Source organism: Stenella coeruleoalba (genome assembly GCF_951394435.1).
Source record: "Stenella coeruleoalba genome assembly, chromosome: 5".
Classification (NCBI taxonomy): Eukaryota; Metazoa; Chordata; class Mammalia; order Artiodactyla; family Delphinidae; genus Stenella; species Stenella coeruleoalba.
Genome location: NC_137150.1, coordinates 25,174,421 through 25,189,551, shown reverse-complemented (window position 1 = coordinate 25,189,551; position 15,131 = coordinate 25,174,421). Strand labels below are relative to the sequence as shown.

General features: G+C 43.1%; 1 protein-coding gene and 1 pseudogene across 6 annotated transcripts in view; both read right to left on the bottom strand.

Annotated features, from left to right (window-relative positions):
• Positions 1–11,554, bottom strand: part of GK5 (glycerol kinase 5) — a 77,879-nt gene extending 66,325 nt beyond the window's left edge. For 4 of the 5 annotated variants that reach the window (XM_079921663.1, XM_079921665.1, XM_079921664.1 and 1 more), the window contains exons 1-3: positions 11,321–11,554; positions 5,832–5,925; positions 4,013–4,088 (exon numbers count right to left, since the gene is read on the bottom strand). In XM_079921663.1, the coding sequence (XP_079777789.1) occupies positions 4,013–4,088; positions 5,832–5,925; positions 11,321–11,482 (332 nt within the window). In that variant the 5' untranslated portion in view covers positions 11,483–11,554. The remainder of the gene's footprint in view (positions 1–4,012; positions 4,089–5,831; positions 5,926–11,320) is intronic. The other variant, XM_079921666.1, reaches the window with a different exon arrangement.
• On the bottom strand, positions 1,259–2,749 carry LOC307186501 (large ribosomal subunit protein eL15-like; annotated as a pseudogene). Its single transcript has one exon. The product of its transcript is annotated as a large ribosomal subunit protein eL15-like (transcript).
• Positions 11,555–15,131: the final 3,577 nt, after the last annotated feature.

Sequence of the window (15,131 nt, the reverse complement as noted above, 5' to 3'; positions counted from 1 at the left end):
TCCACCATCTTGATCCCATCCAGTCAAATACTGGAAAATTTAAACTTCTTCCTCTTTCCTAACACTGAATTAAAGGCCAAGTCCACACGAATTCACCCTTATCTCCACATCCACCACTTTTCTTCCCCACTGCCCCAAGCTCAAGGTGCCCTTTGGAATCTAGGGTTTTGTAACAGAGAAACATTTTACAGCATTTCTGTTGTTATTGTTTTTAAGACAAGAAACACCTGTTGAACGCGATATGGGGAGAGTGGAAAGAGCATATTCTTTGGGATCAAAAAGATAATTTGGAATCTTGGCTTGATTAATTAACTGAGTGACCTTGAATAACTTACTTATTTCTCTGATCCTCAGTTTCTTTCTCTGTAAAAATACACTTAACAACTAAATAACAGGTTTGTTTTAAGGATACTGGAACCTGAAGGAAGTATCACAGGTAATCACTATATGGTAGCCATTATGGTATTATTACTGTGTTTAATCCATACATACCTCATATGCTGTAGGTACTTCAGTATTAAATTTGGAGTAGACTGAAAATATAACTCATATTATATAGTCTTGTGTCTTAGAAATTTTTCAGGTTCTCCTGAATCTCTTTAGGTATAAACTAATTTTTCAGATCTTCAATCCATGCTTATTTGAATTTTAATGAAAGCAACAGTCTTTTTATTACTATTACTTTATATAAGTTAGGCCCAGCTGACATGCAGCAAGCACTTTTTTTAACATCTTCATTGGAATTGTTTTACAATGGTGTCTTAGTTTCTGCTTTATAACAAAGTGAATCAGCTATACATCTACATATATACCCATATATCCTCCCTCTTGCATCTCCCTCCCACCCTCCCTATCCCACTGTTCTGGGTGGTCACAGAGTACTGAGCTGATCTCCCTGTGCTATGGGGCTGCTTCCCACTAGTTATCTATTTTACATTTGGTAGTGTATATATGTCCATGCCACTCCCCCACTTGGTCCCAGCTTACCCTTCCCCCTCCCCATGTCCATTCTCTATGTCTGCATCTTTATTCCTGTCCTGCCCCTAGGTTCTTCAGAACATATATTTTTTTAGATTCCATATATATGCGGTAGCATATGGTGTTTGTTTTTCCCTTTTTGACTTACTTCACTCTGTATGACAGACTCTAGGTCCATCCACACCACTACAAATAACTCAATTTGTTTCTTTTCATGGCTGAGTAATATTCCATTGTATATATGTGCCACATCTTCTTTATCCATTCATCTGTCGATGGACACTTAGGTGGCTTCCATGTCCTGGCTATTGTAAGTAGAGCTGCAATGAACATTGTGATACATGACTCTTTTTGAATTATAGTTTTCTCAGGGTATATGCCCAGTAGTGGGATTGCTGGGTGATACGGTAGTTCTATTTTAAGTTTTTGAAGGAACCTTCATACTGTTCTCCATAGTGGCTGTATCGATTTACATTCCCACCAACAGTGCAAGAGGGCTCTGTTTTCTCCACACCGTCTCCAGTATTTATTGTTTGTAGGTTTTTTGATGATAGCCATTCTGACTGGTGTGAGGTGATACCTCATTGTAGTTTTGATTTGCATTTCTCTAACGATTAGTGATGTTGAGCATTCTTTCATGACTTTGTTGGCAATCTGTATATCTTCTTTTTTTTTTTTTGGATGTCCTAAACTGTTTATTAGGTAAGAATTTTACAAACATTACTTATATTAGCGGTAGCGGTGGAGCTGGAGAGTATTGCGCCTTCTCCAGGCTGCACGGCGAGAACCACCGATCATGTGGTGGAACTTGTGGCCCTTGCCGAGGCCACGGCTCTTCCTGCCTGCAGGCGTCAGTCTCCGCATCTCCCTGTGCTTGTGGACTGGTTTGGTGATCCACTGGGTGTCAGGGTTTCTTCTGATAGCACGGCAACAGACTGAAGGCTCCAGGCAAACTTGAGCTGGTTGACACCATGGTGGATGGGCTTGCCGTAGGTGGCGCCCTTTGGGACCAGGCGTTTGCAGCCACCGCAGTGCACGATATATCACATAACCTTGCTTGGCCTTGTAGCCCAGCCTGCGCGCCTTGTCGGGCCAGGTGGGGCGCGGGGCCTGGTGCAGCACCGAGAGCTGGCGGTACTGCCAGCAGCGCACCCTGAGCAGAAAGTGCATCACGTCTGACTGCTTCTTCCTCCACAGCTCCTGGAAGTACTTGTAAGCGCCCATCTTGGCTCACAGGAGACAGGAGGAGCTCCGAGGCTGCAGGGTCCCTGAGCCTGAATGGTGGAGATGAAAAGAGATCTGCGGCAGATAGAATACTGTATATCTTCTTTGGAGAAATGTCTATTTAGGTCTTCTGCCCATTTTTGGATTGGGTTGTTTGTTTTTTTTTGATATTTACCTGCATGAGCTGCTTGTAAATTTTGGAGATTAATCCTTTGTCAGTTGCTTCGTTTGCAAATATTTTCTCCCATTCTGAAGGTTGTCTTTTCGCCTTGTTTATAGTTTCCTTTGCTGTACAAAAGCTTTTAAGTTACATTAGATCCCATTTGTTTATTTTTGTTTTTATTTCCATTTCTCTAGGAGGTGGGTCAAAAAGGATCTTGCTGTGATTTATGTCACAGAGTGTTCCGCCTTACATTTATAGTGTCTGGCCTTACATTTAGGTCTTTAATCCATTTTGAGTTCATTTTTGCCACCACCAGGGAAGACCTAATTTCATTCTTTTACATATAGCTGTCCAGTTTTCCCAGCACCACTTTTTGAAGAGGCTGTCTTTTCTCCACTGTATATTCTTGCCTCCTTTATTAAAAATAAGGTGACCAGGGCTTCCCTGGCAGCGCAGTTGTTGAGAGTCCACTTGCCGATGCAGGGGACATGGGTTCGTGCCCCCATCCGGGAAGATCCCACATGCCGCGGAGCGGCTAGGCCCATGAGCCATGGCCACTGAGCCTGCATGTCCGGAGCCTGTGCTCCGCAACAGGAGAGGCCACAACAGTGAGAGGCCCGCGTACTGCAAAAAAATAAATAAATAAAAAATAAGGTGACCATATGTGCGTGGGTTTATCTATGGGCTTTCTATCCTGTTCCATTGATCTATAATTCTGTTTCTGTGCCAGTACCATACTGTCTTGATTACTATAGCTTTGTAGTATAATCTGTAGTCAGGGAGCCTGATTCCTCCAGCTCCGTTTTTCTTTCTCAAGATTGCTTTGGCTTCAGGGTCTTTTGTGTTTCCATATAAATTGTGAAATTTTTTGTTCTAGTTCTGTGAAAAATGCCATTGGTAGTTTGATAGGGATTGCATTGAATCTGTAGATTGCTTTGGGTAGTAGAGTCATTTTCACAATGTTGATTCTTCCAATCCAAGAACATGGTATATCTCTCCATCTGTTTGTATCATCTTTAATTTCTTTCATCAGTGTCTTATAGTTTTCTGCATACAGGTCTTTTTTTTCCTTAGGTAGGTTTATTCCTCGGTATTTTATTATTTTTGTTGCAATGGTAAATGCGAGTGTTTCCTTAATTTCTCTTTCAGGTTTTTCATCATTAGTGTACAGGAATGCAAGAGATTTCTGTGCATTAATTTTGTATCCTGCAACTTTACCAAATTCATTGATTAGCTCTAGTAGTTTTCTGGTAGCGTCTTTAGGATTCTCTGTGTATAGTATCATGTCATCTGCAAACATTGACAGCTTTACTTCTTCTTTTCCAATTTGGATTCCTTTTATTTCTTTTTCTTCTCTGATTGCTGTGGCTAAAACTTTCAAAACTATGTTGAATAACAGTGGTGAGAGTGGGCAACATTGTCTTGTTCCTGATCTTAGTGGAAATGGTTGCAGTTTTTCACCGTTGAGAACAATGTTGGCAGCGAGCATATTTAATTAAGCCGGAAAGTAGGTCCACCTTCATCCCTCTTAATCAAGCAAAACTGTTCTTACTTCAAAAATTTAAAACTACCCAAACAGGTTTCTCAGCAATGTGTTCACCATGGTATGAACCCAGCATTAGAGTTCTTATTGCACAATGCACTTACTTGTCCCACGTAATAAAAGTTGCTCTCTGTGTGGAGATGCCAAGACCGACAATTTGATTCATCTCTAGTCCTGCAGCTAAAAATAAAGATAGAAAAGATACATTTAAAAGCCCAGGAAGTTTTTCTTTATAATATTATCATATGGAAAAGAAATCATTTAATATAATCTTTAAGAAAAACAACTGGGCTTAGCATTTTAATAACACAATTGGAGCTAATAAATAAAGCATTACCAGGATGATTTTCTAGTATTTTTTTACTTAAAGGGAAAAAAGGTTATAATCTAATAATAATAAAATGGCATTTTTACTTTAAAGATTAGAAAAAAACAAACACTACTTAAAGTAAGTCAGATTGTATTTTCTTCTTGATAATACTGATACTAAAAAATTGGATCTTAATTTAAGCAAAGATCAGCCACAATGGAAGCTGGTTGATGGCAACAAGAGAAAGTCCTCAGGGAAAGTAGTATAAATATTGAAGCACAGATCTTATTTTCCACACAAACAGATGCTAGAATGCAAATAAAAATTTGGATTTTTGGAAGGCTTAAAATATAGCAGCTCAAGTGTTTTCGTGATATTCTTTTTAAAAAGCAATTTATCCCACTGAACAACATAGGGACAAATTCAGTTTGAGCACTGAGGAAGACACATCCCCCCCTTTTTCAGTACTCCTTCCAAAAATATTTAACCTAACCTGATCATAAGTAAATAATCTGACAACCTCCAAATGCAGGACAGTCTATTTAACTCTTCCGTACTTTTAAAAACTCTTAGTGTCATGAAGAACATGGTCTAGATTAAAGGAGACTAAACAGACTGACTGCTAAAGGCAATGCCTTATCTCTGGTTGGATTTTGGATTGAAAAAAAAAGTTATTCAAGACTAAGATTAAAAACAAAAAAAGACTGAGATAAGTGGGGAATATTGAGGACCAAGTATTAGAAAATATCACTGGGTTAATGTTAAATTTCCTGTGTGATAACTGCATTGTGTTTCCATTTGAGAATACTCCTTATCTGTGGAGGTAATGATGAAGTATTTAGGGATGATAGGTTATTACATCACAACCAGCTCTCACATTGGTCAGCCAAAAAGAAAAATAGTTTGTAGAGGATGGTAATGTAAACACTGTAAAACACATTTGAATCTAGGAGAAAGTACACAGCTGTCCAATGTAGTATTCTCTGAACTCTTTTTTATAGGTTTTGAAATACTTCAAGCCAGAAAGGTGAGAAGGAGAAGCAATTCAGTCAGAAAAATGAAGTAAAAGACCTTTTCGAATTGACAAGTACTGTTTCGCCATATTCTTAAAGAAGGTAGCACTGCAAATGTTCTTAAAGAGCTAAGATCTCTTACCCTGGCTGTGGCCAGGAGAGCACTTTGCATTAAGAGGCTGCTCAGGAAAAAACAAAACAAAAACTTATTTTACAATAAAGGTAATTCAGTTGTAAACTCCTAAGAGCAGGAACTGTGTGTTGTAACTTTGTTTATAACCCTCTGGTATTTTAAACACAACAGGAAATCAAATCGGCACTAGCTACAACAGGGAACCAAGAGGGAAGGTGAGACTTTAATACTGCAGCTCAAAAAGAGTTAAAGCAGAGGACAGAGCTGCTGTTACCTTTTCTTGACAAAGTGGTTCAGTGTAAACCACAAATGTTCCCCTCCCCAAACTACTGGGAAACTGTGACCCCAATAAAATATTGTATGTATAACTTAGGAAACCCACAAAATTCTACAGACGCCTGAGGAAAACTCTTTATTACACACAAAACATATTTACTGCCTATCTTTACTTCTATAAATCCAAATACCTTTGACAGATTCTTTTATTACAGCAACAAACTGAAGCCAGAGAATATCAGGATCAATTTCAACCCAGCCAGCTTGAGGATAAAGACTTTTTACCTATTTAGGAAAAGAGAAGATTTAGTATAAACAACATTAGATCAAGTCAATAGCATGCTGGGTCTTAAGGTTACTGGTTAAAATAATTTAAAACAAGATTTTATTAATTACCTAATTCATTTTTATTGTTAACATGGAAAAAATACATATACAGGGACTTCCCTGGTAACTCAGTGGTTAAGAATCCGCCTGCCAATGCAGGGGACATGGGTTCGAGCCCTGGTCCGGGAAGATCCCATATGCTGCAGAGCAACTAAGCCCTTGTGCCACAACTACTGAGCCTGAGCTTTAGAACCCGTGAGCCACAACTACTGAGCCTGCGAGCCGCAACTACTGAGCCTGCGTGCCACAACTACTGAAGCCCGCGCACCTAGAGCCCATGCTCTGCAACAAGAGAAGCCACCACAATGAGAAGCCCGTGCACTGCAGCGAAGAGTAGCCCCTGCTCGCCACAACTAGAGAAAGCCCGTGCGCAGCAACAAAGACCCAATGCAGCCAAAAATAAATAAATAAATTTTTAAAAATACATATGTGAAATAAAAAAGGATACACCAAAATAACAGTTTTCTTCAGTTCATAAGTTTACAGAAGATTTTAGCTTTATTTTATTTTCTAAGTTTACCTTTATTTTTCAGGTTTTCTACAATGAAGATGTGTTGTTTTTGTAACGTAAAAAAAAGTCAAACTTAAAAAAAAACCTTAAATTAGCAAATAAAGTACTGAGTTCTGGTTCAAGCTATGATGGAGTAAGCACACTCCACCCCCTCTTTCCCACTGAATACAGATGTAAAACCTGGACAGAATGCATGGAGCAGCTATCTGTGGACTGCAAAAAGCATGTGGTGGCAGGCAGATTGGGGAAGAAGATAAGAATTAGAATACCACTGAACTGGTGGTGAGTTTCCCACTTTTCTTCTGGTACCCCCTGGCCTGGACTCAAGGCAGCCTGAAAACCAGAAGTGGGTATCAGGGTGCAGTGAAAACGCCTGCAGAGTTTTTGCTAACACTCAGAGGGAATGCGAGAAATCCCTCACTTTTGTTTTTTATCCCCCCACACCCGCCTCCATACTTTTATATCCTGGCTAGCCCATCGTGGTGGCTGCAGCAGTAACCACAAGCACCCAAAATACTGAGGGAGGTAAAACTTCCTCTCTAATCAGAGGAGCTGGGGGCCCAAGAGGGTAAGGTGAACCCCCGATGGCTTTTTTCTCTCTGTGTGCTCCTGATGCCTAGTCTCAGATGTGGACATAGGAAGTGTCCAGCAGAATGGGATAATGAAAGCTCCAGCTTCTGGCAAGAGGACCCAAAAGGGGGAGGCTCAGGGAACCAAAAATCCCAGGAAGATCTGAAAGGGAAGAGCTTGGGAAAGCTACTCCAGAAAGTTGTGGATGAATTCCTAGGCTCACCTGGAAGCTGCACACATATGAATATAATAGCAGACAGCAGAGCAACGATGTTAAAAGCAGAACTGAAAAAATAGAACACTGCCCAGGTCCCAGACTGACCTCTAGGTGGCACATACTACACAGGGCAGATCCAAATAGTCCCTCCAAGATCTTAAAAACAGAATTAACATTGAAACCAAAGCCCAAGGAAGGCTGGTCAGCATTTGTAGCCTGAACACAGCTGCATCAACTGCCTACTAAAAGAAAAATATCAACATTTGTCATAGACTTTATACAAGACCCAGAGTCTTATAACATGATAATCAAAATGCCCAGGATATAATCCAAAATTACAAGGTATATTAAGAATCAGAAAAATCTCAGCTCACATGGGAAAAGATAATAGATACCAATACCAACATAACACAGATATCTGATAAAGACTTTAAAGCAGCTATTATAAAAATGCTCCAAGAAGTAAGGGTGAATTCTTTTGAAACAAGATAGAAAGTCTCAGCAAAGAAATAAAAGACATGAAGAAAAACAAAATTTTCGTAATTCCCTGACAGTTCAGTGGTTAGGACTTGGCGCTTCACTGCCAAGGCCCAGGTTCAATCCCTGGTTGGGGAACTAAGATCCCACAAGCTGAGCAGCATGGCCAAAAAAAACAAAAGAAAAAAGAAATTCTAACAATTTCAGGATTAAAAAATACAATTATTAGGGGAGTGGGGGAAATGGATACAAACTTTCAGTTATAAGATGAATAAGGTCTAGAGACCTAATGTACACCATGGTGACTAGAGTTAATAATAATGTATTATACACTTGAAATTTGCTAAGAGAGTAGTTCTCAAGTGTTCTCAACACCCACACACACAAACACACAAATGGTCACCATGTGAGATGATGAGTATCTCATCTGTATACTCATGATGAGTAATTAACATTAATTATGTTATTTAATTAACAATGTATACGTATACCAAAACATCAATTTATATACCTTAAATATATACAACTTTTGGGCTTCCCTGGTGGCGCAGTGGTTGAGAGTCCACCTGCCGATGCAGGGGACACGGGTTCGTGCCCCGGTCCGGGAAGATCCCACATGCCAAGGAGCGGCTGGGCCCGTGAGCCATGGCCGCTGAGCCTGCGCATCCGGAGCCTGTGCTCCGCAACGGGAGAGGCCACAACAGTGAGAGGCCCGCGCACCCCGTGGCCATAATCGCGTCAAGCCTACAAACCAGGGTCCCTGGCACTTCAGGGTCCCTTCCCCCGACTCCACCAACCCGGACAGCTCACCATCCCTAAACATGTCACAATAGTTTAGAAGACCAAACCGAAATTAGATCAAGAATATAATCAAAGCTAAGAAGAAAACGTGTTTTGTTGATTAAAAACAAAAGACAACAAGACAACAACCAGTGTTTTTCAAGAATGTCCAGAGGGTACACAGTATTGGAGTGTCCACTGTTTTCTTTGGAGTGGCCTTTCTGTCCTGTTCTTCCAACCAAGATGTTATCACCTTTTATGGTTTCTCACAATGGCATTATGTTTCAATGGGGAACATGATGAACCTTCTTCATTTTGAAAAACTAAACATATTAAATATTCACATGTGGGATTTCTAACTGTGAATACTACTCTAGTATATAATGCCAATATTTAAGAGTCCACAGAAAGATTTTTTTAAAAATACAACTTATAGAAAAAGGCTAAAAATGTGCCTCTGCTATTAAAAAATGAGATAAGAGATAAAATTAAAGTCTTCTGAGAGACCTAGTACTAGCCTTCTAATGTAAAGGCTCCTGTTTGGGATTTCAATTTTAATTAAAAGACCAACAAAGCCTACTTTGTTCTTATCTCTAAAGCGTGATCTGTTCAGTTCTTCTTTCTCTCCTTTTTAAGCTATTTATTTAGCAATATCAATCAAATCCTATACTAAGACGTTTGGGTTTCTATTATACATTCTTTCCAACATAATTTAGCAGAGGTGTGATTTTCACTTGAGTAAATAAACACAAGTTCCGTGTCTAATCCATAGAGTCCCATGAAGCAAACTGATTTCCTAATACTTTGATTAAATGCAATTCAGTTATTTATTCTGTACTCATGAAGTAATAAGCCTGGTGCTAAGAAGCAATGTAGACCAACAAGACCATTCTTCCCAAAGAACTCAAGCCATCTGAAGTAAAGGACCAGCTGTTGTTTGGGTTTTTTTCTGATTTGTAATTCATCGTGAACCAACAATTTTTAAGACACAATTAAAACAACTTTCTAGGAAAAAAGGACATACAAAGTAAAATCCCAAATGTTTTATTATTGAGTTCAACAGACATAAAATGACTCTGCCAAGTTGCTACACAAGTTTCTAAATCTTAGTTTTTCTCTTCAACCCCAGCAGCTGGGAGCCACACTTTCAGAAGCACTGCTGTAAACGCCTATCACAGGTTGGGAGGCACTGCTTTCAACTCCTAATTTAAGATATAGCACTTCATCCTTTGAGGGCAAGGAATTTTTGTATTTTTATTTACTCACATACCTTTCCAGACACCTTCGCCACAGTTTTGAGTCTGACCAAACCATTCTAGTCTAATGCTGCTCACAGCAATCTCGATTCATCTTTGAGATTCTTACCTCATTTCTAAAAAAATAATGATTCCCCCCAAATTATATAGCAACTGTGAAACTTGATCTTCTAACAATTCCTGCATCCCTTCGGTTTCAAACACTTCAACTTCTTTGAAAAAAAATCACTGCTTAAAACAAAAGTACTTTGTGTCTAGAATTGTAAGGGAGACTGTGTAAAGTATCATCGTGTTCTGATAAAGACTCATAAAAAGATAAGGAGGACATAGTCGCTGAAGGACAGAGTCCGCCTTTCAGCTGTCCTTTCAGGTGGGTTTAGGGGTGGGGTGTGTGGGTGGTGGGCAGTGTTCCTGCAGAGGTGAACAGAAGAGGGACCAGGGAGCTGCTCTAGTCCCAGCTCCCTGTCCTGGTCCTGAAACCAGAATGAGGAAGTCCTGAAATCAAACGCTCAAAGCAGTCTTTTGGCTGGACCTGCTCCTGGGCAACCCCTGCAGCTGAAAAACACTTCTAAGGGGGTGGGGGAAAGGGTGGGAACCAAGCAAATGAGGGAGTCCAGTGCTGCTGGGAATGGGTTAGGTAACTAATAGCTCCTGTTCCCCCAACACCGCCAACATAAAAAGATGTTGGTATTGGAAAGAAGAGTAAATAAGAAACATCACATGGAATCAACATTATTTTTGGCATGCTGTCAACTGTGTAGAAATCAACACTTCATTAAAACGAGAACAGAAGAATACCAATCTGTTAGTTGCTTTACTAATAACAACTAATGACTTGATAGGTTTCTCAAACCAGAAAAAAAGATACTTTCATGAATTGTCAAAGATGGAAATGAGAAAAGTAATGACAACACAGCCTTCGAAACTTGTCCAATACTTCTCATATCTCTGGGAATCAGTTGCTCAGCACTTTGAGAATCAGTTAATGATGATAACTGAATTACGAACATAAACTTAAATTCCAACAAGATTTGAAAATCCTAAATGTAAATAAAGACAGGGTTGGATGCCTATCAAGGAAGTACAGGAGAAACCAAGCAAGTCACAAAGCACCCTCTGACTGGATACGCGCAGCCAGCCTGCCCTGCCCTGCCCCGGGAGTCACCGCAGTCCCACCCAGGTGAGGCCAGAGAGGCGAATCCTCAGGTGAGCGGAAGCGAGTGAGCGACCCCAGGTCACAAACCGAGCCCCTGCTATCTTCAGCCGGGACAGGAAGGGCGCGCAGGTTTCAGCCCTGCCCGGGGAGGGAATGCGGAGACTTGGCCGGTCCCAGCGCGCCGCTCAGGTCGGAGGGCCCGCGGTGCTGCAGGTGGCTGCGTCCAAGCCGCATGAGGAGGTCCCGCCCTCTCGCCCCCCCGCGACCCGATCCCGGGTGCCCCGCGCGACCCAGACCCGCTGCCCCGACGCCAGCTCCTCGGTCACCTTCTGAGCGCTGGAGCCGCGGATCCGCGCCGCGCGGTCATAGACGTGGCAGCGAATCACCGAGCTGCCCACGTCCAGCCCCAGCACGAAGCCTGCGCGCCGCGGGTCCGGCGCGCTCTGCTCGGGGCGCGTCTGCTCCGCGACCGTGGGCGGCCCTGGCATCCCGACCCCCACGCCTCTCCGCACCTGCCTCCAGCCGAGCGGGCGCGCTCTAAACGCCCGTACCTCAGAGGCTGAGCGCTCCCCGCCGGGCCACCGCCCCCGGCCCGCCCCCTCCGCGAGATCCGGGAACAGCCCCGTCCCCGCCTCGGGCCCCGCCCCGACGCCGTGACGTCACGGCGGCGCAGGAACTCTTTGCAGGAGAGAGCGCGGTCTCGGCGGCAGTGTGGGGTGCGTGGAGGCGAGCAGGAAGGTGGAGGGTCCCTGGAGTCCCGGGTCACCCGTGCCGCCCGGTTCTCCAAACACCGGCAGCTCTCAACGTTGCCCTGGCCCGTAATTTTCGTGATTTCCCTCCTAACTCCACGTACCCTGCGGCAGTGCCTGCATTTCTTTCAACCCAATTACGTATTATGAATCTCTATTAAGAAAAATTAAAAGAAAAGAAATTCAAAATTCCGCCGAAGGTATTCATTAATAAACTGAGGGTTTTACCCCCAAGACTTCTCAGAAAACCTGGTCAGGTTTGCACATATAATACACATCAAAAAATACTTGCTCAATGAAATAAACACTCAAATGAGTTGAACATTCCCCAGCCCTCTGGTGGGGAAGAAGGGACAAAGCCAGGGGTGGCTGTTTTTACCATCAAGCTCCACCCCAACGACTGCCTTTTCAGGAACATGGAAGTCCCTCAAGGGCCCTTTACCTTTCACTCCTGCCCGAAGAGCGTGGGCTCTTCCATGCAGGGGACAGAGAAGGAGGCCTGCGGAAATTTCGAGTTTCCTGCAGCTCTGGTCACCAGCCTCGAGCCCAGGGGGATTCCCATGGGGTGGTCCTTACAGGCGGGGAGTGCGGAGGCGTTAATGCCCGCTTCAGCCACCTTTCCACCATCACCACACCAGCACTCCAAAAATACCAGTGTCTGAAAATATTCAATGTCTTCTTTTTGTAAAATTATGAAAGTAATATGGATATGTGCTCTTTGTGAAAAAGTTTCACAGTGCAGAGTGGTATATCAATTAAAAAGTAAGGGAAAAAAAAAGTAAGGGATATTCATTTTGAGCCAAATCGTTCTTTTGAACAATTTGTCATGCTAACCCACTTGCTTTCAGCCCATTTGACCAATGGCCTTTGACCAATGGTTCTTTGGCCATATTACTTGAAACTTGGAACAAGCACCTGGAAGAGCATGGTTTTTGTTTTTGTGTTTAATCTTTGTCTTTGTACCCTGTAACTCTCTAATAGTACTCATTCGTTCCAAATGGCCCCAGGACTGCCTTCACCAGTGGTGACCATTTTGGTGAGTCATATATACTATGTTAATCCCCAGTATTGTAATTTTGAAATAAATGACTAATGAGTCACGTAGTCTGGCCAGAGTTCTCCAGAGAAAGAGAACCAATAGGATAGAGATTGAGATTTATTTTAAGGAATTGGCTCACATGCTCGTGAGGGCTGGCAAGTCCCAGAAATCTTTAGGGCAGGCTGGAAGTCTAGAAATTCAGATAAGAGTTGATGTTACAGTCTGAGTCTACATTCTGCTGGGCAGTAGGCTGGAAACGCAGGCAGGGTTCCTATGTTGCAATCTTAAGGAGAATTCTTCTTTGGGAAACCTCGATCTTTGCTCTTAAGGCCTTCAACTGATTGGATGCGGCCTACCAACATTGTGAAGCGTCATTTGCTTTACTCAAGGTCTATTGATTTAAATGTTAATCACATCTAAAAAATATCTCACAGCAGCATCTAGATTGGTGCTTGCCCAAACAACTGGGCACCTTTATAGTGTGCCCACTAGCTTAGTCAAGTTGACACATAAAATTAACCATCCCGGGTCCCCTTTCACAAGAGAGAAAGCTGTTTTGTATTCCTGATATGAGCATTTAGCATATTTCTCAAAGTGATAATTCTTGGGCTTCTTGGACACCTACAGTAACTTCTTTTGTGATTCTTTTTGTACATCCGCATCAAGTGATCTTGAGTATTAACAAAGAATCATAGACTGTGAAAACAGGGAGCTTAGCAACCACTTCGTCTAGTGTTTCTTAATCTGTTTCTGATCTTGAACAACTTTGAGATCCTGATGACGCGATCTTCCCAAGAACATGCTTATATACACAATACTTGGCATGAGGTTTCAGGTGGGTGTGGGATAAACTAAACATGAAGATCTCAGATTAAAAATCCAGAGTGAATTCCCTAACCTGGACAGACTGTTGCCTAGGAGAGGCCTGGGGGAACAAAGAGATACTGTGTTTCCTCCTCCTTCATTGTTCTCTGCTAGCGCCTCTCACCCTGCTCCGCCCTCAGGGAAAGGAGCAAGTGGCTGCGGGCACAGAGCTCAGAAACTCTGAAAGTCCCTTTGCTAGTGGGTCGGTTCATTGTTCTGGATTCAGAGGCCACTGCTGCTCTGAGCTCCATCACCTGATGGCCTTGGTCTGCCTCTGGCTTAGCTGCTGCTTCCCCTCAGATTCTGGGCTTGGCCCAGAGGTGGCCACTGAGGCTTTCTCCCAGGCTCATTCCCCACCACTGTCTCTCCTTACCCTTTCTCCTCTGGCAGCAGGCCCAGAATTACAACTTGCACCAGCCTCCCAGGCTCTTGAGAAACGTGGATGCGGTTACTCAGGGCTGGATCAGAAAGCGTGTGAGCCAGCATTCCCTGGGACTCCCTGAAGGGAAATGGATGGTGCTTCAAGGCTGAGTCCAGGGACCTCACTCGATGCCCTCCTCCCTCCAAGGAAACAAATCACTGTCCTTCCCTCCTAGGGTGACCAACTGTCCCTATTTGCCAGGGACTGAGGAATTTCTTGAAACACAGGACATTCAATGCTAAAACCAGAACAGTCCTCCTCACCACTCAGAGACTCTTGGGGTCCACAGGTGACTTCCTTTGGGGTGCTGGCTGCTTCATGTTTAGGTGTCAGACACTGCTTTTAGACAGTGAGCTCCCTGAGGACAGAAACAGGGCCTTAGTCATTTTTCCTCCAAGAGGCACAAAGTAACTGCTGAATGACTAAATGAACAAACAAGTTAATGTTTGCAAGTCCTTATCAGACCTTACCTTCTGCCTGACGTGGCTACAGGACACAGAGGGCAGTGAACCCTTCCTAACGTCTGCTTTCATCTGGGCTTGTCGTCATCTGACCACCGATGCAGCCCTTCTGATGTGGAAGGAGGTCAGGCAGCCTGCCCTGAGCCTGGCGCCTGGAACATCAGGACTGAGCCCCAGATCCCCACGTGAGCGTCAAACCACATCCTTTCTTTTCACCCTTATTTCATGAGCTCAGCTGAACTTGGGTTGGACTCCCTCTTCGGCTTCCTGCTCTGTAGCTCCACTCCTGACTGCGTCTGCAGCCCTGGCCTCAACACAGGGGTAGACTTACCGTAGTATGTCTTCATGTCCCCCACTTTGCATGGGCTCCTACCGAGGCCCTGAGCAGAGCCCTAGCAAACTGTTCAGCATCCTGTGCTTTATGGCATTTGCAAAAGTGGATTCTTTCTGTATTATTTTCCTAAAGTGGGCCCTCCAAATTGTGCAAGCTTCGATTCCCACAGGACCATAATCCTCCCACCAGGAGGGAAAGCGGGCAGGGGAGGGATAAATTGGGAGATTGGGATTGACATATACACACTACTATATATATATAATAGATAA